General features: G+C 35.4%; 1 protein-coding gene across 1 annotated transcript; it reads right to left on the bottom strand.

The window, feature by feature from the left end:
• Nucleotides 1-403: 403 nt before the first annotated feature.
• MANEA (mannosidase, endo-alpha) lies at nucleotides 404-9,441 on the bottom strand. Its single transcript, XM_009889003.1, has 4 exons — nucleotides 8,877-9,441; nucleotides 5,083-5,192; nucleotides 1,916-1,992; nucleotides 404-1,206 (listed from the first exon to the last, which is right to left on the bottom strand). Exons 1-4 carry the CDS (start codon nucleotides 9,424-9,426, stop codon nucleotides 570-572), a joined length of 1,374 nt encoding a protein of 457 aa, XP_009887305.1. The 5' UTR covers nucleotides 9,427-9,441; the 3' UTR covers nucleotides 404-569.
• Between the last annotated feature and the right edge of the window lie 1,882 nt (nucleotides 9,442-11,323).

Raw genomic sequence — 11,323 nt, 5'->3', positions numbered from 1 at the left:
TTTTTTTTTAAGAAAACCCACCAGTGCTGTATTACACACACCTCTTCAGTGTTTTTACCACAAGCTAGTCATATACCAAGAACTCCTGTGTGCAAAGCCTTAAAAACGGTAGATGTAGATGATTCCACACACTACAGACATGCGTCCTGCAAGAAGCTATCGGGATAAATTTAGAATACAGCATCACTTTGATTAGAAACACAACTACAAGAATAAAGGAAGTAAGTATAACTATGCCAAATTTTTGTGCTACTTTGGTCATGTAAAGTCATCCCATGCATATGTTCCAGAAGCTCAGCATGCAAGTTATGAAGTTTAAAAAAAAAGAAAAACCAAAAACCCAGCATTTTCCCTGAATGTTCTTGAACTACAATATCTTTTAAGACAGAAATCCAATATTCTAATCATCTTTTCACTCTTCAAAATTCAAATTCAGTAGTAGTGCATATACATTCAAGAGATATAATAAATCGAACAATCTATAATAAAGACATTTAATAACAGAGTTTTCAGCTCTCAATTTCTTTCTCAATGTATTCAATACATTAGGAAACAACGTCAGCAGCAGCTCACATAAGCCACTGTTCTTGTTCTTTTCTGTACTTCTCAGACCACTTCTGAGTAAGCTCTAGGTAAACATTTGGTTTATGGGGCTTATAATCAAGGTAAACCACCTGCCCAGTCCGTTTGGGGACAGCTTTTTCAATCTGAGTTCCCTCATGCCATTCATTAAAAGATGTAATAGAAATAATTTCTGGTCGCACCAAAAGGGCTGCACTGAAGGCAGTCTCGTAGTACTTCCCATTGACACGATTGCGGGTGTTGTGGTTGTTCCATGGTCGGATACTGGTATCAATATACCCTGGCCCCACACTTGGAATAAACATTAAGTTGTTACTATCACAAAAGGCTTTTAAACTTGCCCAATTATGATGAGATGAGCCATAGGAGAAGCCATTGGTGGCAAAGTACGTGTACATTCCATCAAAGCCACTTCTGTGAATGTCATGCTTATGTCTTTCTTCTACAAGAAGCGCAATGAACAACGCATCATACGGAGTATTTCGAATAGTCTGGGATCCAGAAACAGTTAGCAGATTTGCCCATATTTCAGGAATTGTTACGTAAGAATCATAAACATAAAACATGGGAAGAAATCTGCCTGTGCTGGTCTTGTGCCTGTAAAAGGCTGGATGACCTCCATATCTATAAAGCAAACAAGTATCATTAAGAAAAAAATTGCCATTTGGAAAATACTGTTTCACACTCTGAACTGAAGATTTTCCTGAAAAACTAATTAAAAAAAGACAGTGCATGCGCTTCAAAACACAGCAATTCATATCCATTTTCAATCCAGTGTTTGCTGAAGTATTAAATAATGAACCTGCAAAGAACCTTTAAATTACTACAAATTAGTAACTTAGTTTCAAACTGTGCTATAGGTATTAGTTTTCTCTGCAGGGCAATCCTCTAATTCAGTATGAAATAAGACAGTCTAAGCAGCATCGATAAACAAAACAACTAGGAGCTGTACAGAATTTTTCAAGCTGAATTAAAATCATTGGAGGTCAACATATTAAAGCTCTAGCTGCTAGGCTGTCACTATGAAAATGTCTATTTAATTTATATATCATGTAGCTAATCCTTTAACTGCTTTAACCTGAAGTATCATGACTTGTGATACTAGTGAATGTTGGAAGCAATTTACATTTGAGTATCTATGTAAAGATATGCTTCAATATTTAAAAAACAAACTTTTAGTTTTGTACCACTGAACTATGAACAAAGTTTCCTATATTTTTCTTCAGCCTGAGTACACATTTTTATATATTCTTCCAAGCTTTAGATAGTATACAGAATTCCCCTAAACCAGCATGTAACAAACCCCAAAGGAAATCATTCTGAAAGCACTCACTTGTCGATGATGTATTTGACATTGTGGTACATACTGCGATCATCTCTATCTTTGTAAGGTTCAATATGAAAAGTGACCTAAAAGATGAAAACGTAGCAAGAGCAACACAAATGTAAATTACTATTGAACAAATGGGAACTGCGTATAGTATGAAGCAAGTACCAGCCACTTTAAATATAGTTCTTCTTTACAAAGCCAACATTTTCATTAATCTATTTTGAGAATAATACAACCCTAATTCAACTCCTGCACGGCTAATCTTCAGATCCAAGGAAGTTTGATAATAAAGTAAATATTCAGGTTTTTACATTAAAACAAAACACTGCTTTCGTTTTGCCTAGGCTACAGCCAATAGTAAGCATGTTTCAGAAAATTTAAAAAAACATAGCAGAAACTAGAAACTGAAATAAAATATTATCTATTAGAATGTCAAAAAACTGATTAACCAATAAAACATTTTAATATTTAATTTCTAAACAATGTATTAAACTTGCTATAAATAAGTCTCCAAGGAGAGTTTTCAATGTCAAAATAGATTTTAAGACATGGGATATGAACACTTTAATTTAAAATTTTATAGATTTATCAACAGCAATAAGCTCTTGGAACTAAATCTAATATAACAATTTCAAGCTTGGAGCTTATGTTATTATTTAACCTATACATGTGAAGTCATTTCAATGTAAAAATGCCATTGGTTTCAAATATACAATTAATCAAAGAGTATATTACATTTATCAAAGCTACTAGTTTTTCAGAAACAATTTTAGAGCAGAATGTATTTAATAAAGTCTTCAACAACTCTGCAACAGTAGCAAATTTCCACTGTAGAGCCAGTATCTATCTCTATAGAAAAATACAGTGTTACACTTAATGACTAGGACTGACAGGACAGGTTGAAGAGCACTGTAATTTCGTATTTCATTTCCAACTTTCAAAACCAGGCAAATCAAAAGGACATATCTTTTAGCAAACTTGCATTTAGCAAACATAACAAATGTATTTTATATGTTGGTTTTGGTCTACTGACATTCCTAACACTTCACTGTGATAACTTACTAGTGTAAGAATGTTTAAAAACATCACAGCAAAGGTAGCATTCCCTGGTAGTATCTATACTGAATATCTATATTCCAGTAACATTCCAAGCAGTAACAGCAGTTCCATCCATATCCCAATCATTACCACACTATTACATGCATTTTACTCGGTAGCTTATTTCATATTTCAAGCACAAATACAGGCTGGGCAGAGAATGGATTGACAGCCGCCCCGAGGAAAAGGACTTGGGGTTGCTGGTTGATGAGAAGCTCAGCATGAGCCAGTAACGCGCATTTGCAGCCCAGAATCGTATCCTGGGCTGCATCAAAAGAAACATGGCCAGCAGGTTGAGGGAGATGACTCTGCCCCTCTACTCTGCTCTCCTGAGACCCCACCTGGAGCACCGCATCCAGCTCTGGGGCCCCCAACATAAGAAGGACATGGACCTATTGGAGCAGGCCCCGAGGAGGGCCATGAAGATGATCAGAGGGCTGGAGCACCTCTCCTAGGAAGACAGGCTGAGAGAGTTGGGGTTGTTCAGCCTGGAGAAGAGAAGACTCCAGGGAGACCTTATAGCAGCCTTCCAGCACTTAGAGGGGGCCTACAGGAAAGATCGAGAGGGACTCTTTATCAGGGAGTATAGTGATAGGATGAGGGTTAGCATTTTTAAACTGAGAGAGGGTAGATTCAGAACAGTATTAGGAAGAAATTCTTTACTGTGAGGGTGGTGAGACAGTGGAAAGGGTTGAAGTTGAGAAGTTGTGGATGCCCCATCCCTGGAAGTGTTCAAGGCCAGGCTGGATGGGGCTTTGAGCAACCTGGTCTAGTGGAAGGCGTCCCTGCCCATGGCAGGGGGGTTGGAACTAGATGATCTTCAACGTCCCTTCCAACTCTAACAATTCTATGATTTTGCCTTGGCTCCTTTAAAAGACTTGAATGTTAAGAAGTTCTTTTAGGTAAGAGCAAGCTGCATCAGATGATCTGAAAATTTTGGGGAAGGACAATACTTTTTTTTTTTTCTTTTTAATAATTTACTATTGCATACGTGCAACTTATGTCACATGCAATTCACACAGCATTTTTAACAGTTTCAAAATTAATTCTGTATCTGATTTAACCTTCCTACTTTCCTCCTGCTTGTCAAACAATCTACAGTTGCTACTAGTGATCGGAAATTTCTCTGAGAATCTGCAACTTGCACAACCAACTAAAACCAGAGCAGATGAACGGGCTGTATTTTTAGTCCCCAGTACAGACAACACTGTCCAGAGATGAAAGATATACAGCTATTTAGATACTTTAAAAACTCAAATTCATTACTGAGGAAGACCATAAGGAAATGCATGTTTTCTTTATCCCAAGAGAAAATACAAGTTTTACTCAAAAAATAAACAAAAATCAAATAACAATTTTAGACTCTACTGATCAATCCACGTAATCTTTAGTTGATTTGGTATTTCACCTATTTCAGGAAGCCAGTAAGTTAACCTTTCTACTCTGTCATGCCCTGGAGTAAGCTAACGTCAGAGCAGCACCTCTCTGACCTTACTGTCCAAGGTGAGTTCTCCTGATACGTTTTGGAATAAAGACATTCATTCAAACTAGAACTTCTAAATCCCTCTTTATTACTTATAGATGCTTGCTCCTGACCTCTATGATCAGGCACCAGCAAGTTATGTGATAATGCAAAAAATAAGGTTAGTCTTTCTTCTTTCTCAAAGTTCCTTAGTTTACAGTTCATTGTATTCCATAATGTTTTGAAATAGGTAATACTTCCCTCAACTCCCAAGGCTCATTTGAAAACAACATGTCTAATTTTAAAACCTGCTTCCTAAAAAGAAAAAAAAAAAATCCACAAAACCATAACCTTATATTCTGTAAACTTTAGATCTGAACCTAAACAGAAAAAAGGCAATATTGCTTAGGTCTTATCAAAATTCAGTGTAATTCAAAGGGCACTTACACCTGCTTCTAATACCCAAAAGAAGTGCAGCATAAGAGGAGACAGAAACAGAAGCCACCACTACAGTACAAGCCCCTGCTTTACACCATGAGCCAAATGTAGTAAACTCTTACCAGGGTTTACTTTCCCTAGTCCTATTTTATGCATCTTAAAAATACTTTACCTTTAGATTATATTTGTGTGCATAATCCAAAATAACAGGCACCAAATCATCAGTTGGTTCTCCGTTTTCATCAGCCATACCTGGTGGATACCATGAAAGCACTATTACACCTGAAAATACAAAACTTAAGTTTTAAATCATGTTGTACAACATAAACCATGTATGTTACAACATTGTCATGAGTTATAATTACTGTTTGATGTGAATCTACATAATATAAATGAGAATTTCAAATTACTTTTTTACCAATTACAGAATCTCAGCATTCTTAGAGTGGATTTTAACTTCCCTTTTTTTAAAAGACAACAAAAAAAACAGTGGTAAGATCACCTGCCAAGGGAACAGATCTGTGACCAGTGTCCCCAGCCTAACACTTAGAGCCCTACCCTCCCACTTTTCAGCACAGCATCCTAATTTCCAGGCTGTACCAAGAGCAGGAAATTGCTCCTAAGTAAGACATTACGGATATGCCACAGTACAGCCAGAGAATATCAAGATACCTAGCATGAGAAAATACTCAAGAGATGAGAGCTATGCATGTGATGAAAGGGATTCTTATTTTATGAAACTTTATTCCCCAACATATTTCTGCATTGTACCTTTGGCTCTACTACAAAACAACCATTTCATACTAGAAGCAGTGACTGTAATCGCACAACTTTCCTTCTTGCTAAAAGCAGTTACTATGCTGTAGTCCACCCTTCCAACCACGTGAAATTAGGTTTTAAATTTATTATCTAAAAAAAAAATAAAATCCTTGAGTAACTCTCAATAACTTAAGGGTGTTACTATTCCTGTCAAAAAAGATGACAAATGCAATGTCCCCATGCTGTAAGTTTTCCTGGTGCTCTCCATGAAAGCAAAAAGAACACATACTTCTTCAGAAAGGCTAAACCCCTCTCTTCTAAAATAAAACACTGTCAGATAAATAAGTTAAACCTTTTAGGTATGTAGCCAGAAATAATATCAGGAAGAAGTTAAGATAGAAAGAAATACATGAAATGCTGATGCAGGAATATTTTCCTAACAATACTGTTTAAAACATGGAAGAATAAGTCACAACGTGATTCTTGTTAACCAGGTAAACACTGAAGTACTCAAAGCAGGTCACTGAGGTAAGGAAGTATATACTCCAAATTCCATATATTTTATTAATATTGTAACATTTCTGACTAACAATTCCCAAACAAGAAACCCCAAAATTATGAAAAAGAAAGCATAAATTAGAATGAATACACAATCATCTTCTAACATCAAAACCAGAAACTTGAGCTCACTATACACAGGAGTAGTTCAATTACCCTCAGCGTAGTCTCTCAATATTTTATGAAAAAGAAAATCACAAGCAACAGACTCATTATCACAAGAAATAGTCTGCTCAAGGACAAGAAACATGCAATATTTTACTGCATTTTATCACCCTATCTTATATTTCACACAAGTAAAAAGAACAAATTCCAAATGAGTAAGATGTAAAGGACAAACAGAACAGAAGCAACAAACTCGGGTTACACTCGAGGTATCTTCAGTACAACTGTCAAGAACCTCTTCTATACCGTTAGGAAACAGAAAAGTTCAGGAGACAGAATTGTTCATCAAGGAACTTAAATTCACATTTGTATTGGTCTTTCCCTGAGAAATACTTAACATTTTCTTTCCTGTGGTTAAAAAATAGTTATGTACCATGTCGAGTCTAAAAAAGGATGGACTCAATGCCAAAAACAGTAGCATAAACATGTTTAAAACCAGAGTACAGTCATTCAAGACAAATGAAGGACTTCAAACTGGACTACCACAAACTAAGGTTGGTGAAAAAAAAAAAAAAAAAAAGAAAAAAACACCAAGCAATCTGAGGAATAAAATCTATTATATTAATCTGTTAATTATTAGGAAATTAATAAATAAGGAAAGAATTGTAATATGTAAGAAGAATACAAGGAAGCTCTGCATGAGACTCCTGCTGCTCCAACCTCTTACATGCTTTTGATCATTACACAATACTGGCCGAAATAACCACTTACATTTTTCTCCTTTTGTAAGATCCCTGATAAAGCCTCAAAAAGGCTAGAAGAAAAAATTTTATTTGACAGAATGTAAAATGCAGGCACGGATTAGACATTGGCTAAGAGACAAAAAGAAGAAACTGTAAACAGTCAACCTCACAGTACACCAAAAATGAACAAAGTACAATTCTTATAAAAAAGATGCAATATTTGAAGCAATGACCTGAGGAAAAAAAATTGATGATTTATGTTGGTCAAATCTACACAGAAGAGAAAAAATTCAAGTGTACTTAAATACGTAAGTCAGAATAACAGCAGAAAAAAAAAAATCACTTTTCACAAATATCAGTAATATGTTACAAAGAATATGCCGCAGGAAACACGAACTTCTCATTTACATCGTTGAGTTTTAAATGGAAAACCAACTTAAGTAACTAAAAAAACCTCGATTTGTTTTGCTAAGCATTTTTCCTAGTATTTTGCACCTTTTCTACCAGCAGTTCAGCTTTATTAGACATTTGTATTAAGAGAATGAGAAACATCACAGATTCTTCTAAAGTGTCATGGTTTAGGATTGTAGCATAAAGCTACAAGTGCCCTCTCTGCTTTCATCACACTGTCATGAATTATTTTGCTTTAGATAAGACTAAAAAAGTGCTTACTGGCAACTAATGCCTGAGATTTCTCTGCAACAATTTTCCCACTGTTGCTAGTGTTCTTGTTAACAGAGATATCATATTAGTGAAAACGGTGAGAAACTTCCTATGTTTGTATTAACCCTTGTACAAAATACAGGTTAGGTTAAAAAACAGGAGAAAACAGTAATCTCGAAGTATACATTATACAAGTAAACACTATAAACGGGAATATAATAATTACATCAAAACTTAGCGATTAGGTGCATGAAAGAGATGCAGCTGAAGGTGATTAGCACTGAATAATGCTATGAGCTCTAGTTGTGTTCCTCCAATTAGACTTAAATAAGCTGTTCAGATTTTAATATGAGACTATATAGCTACTTATTTTAAAGATGATGAACATAAAAAGGACCATAAAGCCCAACAACAAACAATAACACCAAAAATATATGGAATATTCCTATGTATATAGTCCGTCTTATTTAAGAAAGGGAACATCAATTTCTATTGGAAAAAAGATACTTTTGGACAAAGAAAGAAACTGTAATTAGCTACACTGAAACTATCATAGCCGAGTTCGAGAAGGTTTTGATTAGACATTTCCATGACTAATGAGAACACCTATAAATACACTGCATAAAAAATATAAATTGCATAAAAGCTATAATCCTACCTGTGCTTTAACATATGAATTAATACGTAATTACTATTACACACACAAAGAATTAAAAAAAAATAATAAAATTGCTGCTATTTGAAAGGACTGCTCCATAAACATGCTAACATGATTTACTGAAACCTGTCCTAAAATCTGAAGTATTCATCTCCAAAAATAAAATACACAGACAGTATGTTCTGGTAATGGTCTCTATATTTTCTACATATGTTATCAGTGCTTAACAGTAAGTCACGAAACACAGGCACCTACAGGATTACAAATATAGTTCTTACGTTTCTGTGCTGTTACACTCATCAGACAGAGCTTTGAAGATGTAGGTTTCGCTTGGGGGTTAAAACTCAGAAATACAAAGACATTTACTAGTTTCAGACATTTTCAGAATGACAGAGCAATGGAAGAACTGGTCAGTTGTGTTCATTCACATACTTAAGGCTGGATAAAAGAACAACATGCTGAAACGTTAACATTCATTACCAGTTGAAGCAGAACGCATTTGTTTCATGTGGGCTTCTATGACAGAAGGGTCTTTGGAACTGTAAGATCCGAGTTCAGGATAAAAGTTGGCCCCAATGTCGTCAGGAGGATTATGCCTTCCCTTTGGATAATTGTTTGCAATTTTGGGATCCCAATGGGGCAATAACGGATGGTTCCAGTGAATATATTTACCATCAAACTGCGGATTCCCAAACCAACTATAGTAGAATATATGAAAGTTATAATTAGGAGAAGACATCTCTTCTTCCAGCTTGTTTACAGGAGACATAGATGCTTTCATAGCATTGACTGCGATACTATGCAAATTACTGACACGTGTTACAGTATCTCCTTGAATCCTATTTAGTGAATTCTGTTTATTGTCTAAGAGCACTGTCCGTTGTTGAAGCTCAGGCAACAAACCAAGTCCAAATGGATCCCCAAAGCCAGCTCTGTCAGGTCTCAGAGTCTTCAAAGCCATCATTATGGAGCAAATAAACAAAATAAAAAGCAACAAAATGATGCATGTTCTTCTGCGAAATCTTGCCATGATGTCATAGTTCAGAATCCAAACAGAAGGATTTTGGCAGCAACTGATCAAAAGACAAATATTTTAAAGTCAGATTTCTTATTACCTAATTCAATAGTATGAAATACTTCATGAAGTTTCTACATAATAGAAATAATGTGGAGACAAATGTGATGCATACACTGACTGTATAGCTAACAGCGCTTTGCAACAGGGGGAGAGGAACAAAAAACATTTCTCCAATTAAGATTGTGTGTCAGGTTCTGAGGTTCTACCACCAAAGACTCGCATATTTTATAAAACATCTTACTTTTGAACATCATTGGTTTTCTAACTCAAATCCCATGAAATGGAAATTCTGGTTACATTATTTCAGAACTATCATGTTTTGACAAGTCTGATAGAAATAGCACAGAAAATAGAAGGAAAAAAAGCAGAAGCCATGAAAGGAGAATAATGTATCAGAACAAGAGTAAAGGACAAAATGGGTATGACAGAAGTACAGCTTATGTTCAGAATACAGGTTTTATTTACTAACCTATTTACTGGCTTCAGACCACCCACTTCGTATTTAGTTAATCAATACATTGACTAAATACTTTGGCAAATTAAACTCAAAACAACGATGCTTTGCAACTTTACAGATCTAAAATTTTAATTTGTTTTCTGAATTATGTAAATAAAAACCAGCATAGCATTAAGGATGTACCTCAACCAGAAAGCCTGTAAGTTAGCTGCTGACATCCTGCTAGTACAATGTCACAGCTACGTGACAGTTCACGTAGAATTCAGGACTAAGTTCAAAACAAGGCCAATAGTACACAGCAAGATTTGAGCCCTGAAAGTGGTGGTGGTGGGGAAATCAGTGTAACAGAATGCCTGATGGCTTTATTTATAACTTCCATTCCTGTTCCACATTAAACACAGGAGAGCCAGAGAAAAGGATTAACAAAATTTAGGTTACCACAGAATTATGTGGAACAAGATTATGCATAAAACTGACAACACCAAACTGAAAAATCTTAGAATAAATTTCTGATTCAACAGCCATTAGACACAGCATAACTGTGATTCTGTATTTCTGTCACTGATCTCCAAATTTCAGAATCTTACTTTAACTTACTGAGACATCCATAAGTCATTTTAGAAAACTTAAAGCAACTCACCTTAATTTCCTACTACTGTCTCCCTTCCTTAGTTTCCTTTCCTACTGTTAAAGTGCATTAACGTATAGCTCAGCTGTCACAATTCTCTATTTGTTACTGCTGTGATAATTTTAGAATATGCTTTTTAACAATACAGCCTGAACTGGATTAGCAGTATGACATCGCTAAAAAGGGAAGTTCCGCTTCTGTTTCCAACCTTAATCTATTAAATTTTTTTAGTTACCTCTGGGCTTCATCTGGTTTTCACAGTAATGTCACTCATACATTTCAACGGCAAAACCCTGTTAACATCTCAAAAATAAACAACAACAAAAAAACCCCTATGCACTTTTACCTTTAAGTTAAAGAGCCGACTCAGCTGAATGAGTATCACAGCACTAATACAAACAAAAGAGTTGATAGCACAGATGGGGGAAGGGAATAGGATGAAAGTGATGCTGCTCGTTTTGGCCAACTGAATTGTGAAACCATACCTTTGGCTACTATCAGGGAAAATTATTTACGGCATATATGGTTGTAGTACTTAATTTAAGACTTTTCATTAACATATTTCACATCGCTTTATATCAAATTACAGAGTTATTTTTCTATAGCTCACAACCCATCCCAAGATCTTAGAATTTTGTCAAAGAGATTATTTGGAGTCCAGAACATTTTTCTTCTAATAAGAAATTAACTTTAAATACATTCAAACTACTTCTACCGGTTTTCCTGACCTTTTCAGTCGTCTTTCTAGTCCATCATGCCACCTC

Source organism: Charadrius vociferus, unplaced genomic scaffold, assembly GCF_000708025.1.
Source record: "Charadrius vociferus isolate BGI_N301 unplaced genomic scaffold, ASM70802v2 scaffold166, whole genome shotgun sequence".
In the NCBI taxonomy this organism is placed as follows: Eukaryota; Metazoa; Chordata; class Aves; order Charadriiformes; family Charadriidae; genus Charadrius; species Charadrius vociferus.
This window is presented reverse-complemented; position numbering and strand designations above follow the sequence as displayed.

Coding starts and splice junctions, on each gene's coding strand:
- MANEA (XM_009889003.1), bottom strand. CDS start 9,426: ATGGCAAGATTTCGCAGAAGAACATGCATCATTTTGTTGCTTTTTATT. Junction 5,193..8,876: donor AATGCGTTCTGCTTCAACTG/GTAATGAATGTT, acceptor TTGTATTTTCAG/GTGTAATAGTGCTTTCATGG. Junction 1,993..5,082: donor CACACAAATATAATCTAAAG/GTAAAGTATTTT, acceptor TTCATCTTTTAG/GTCACTTTTCATATTGAACC.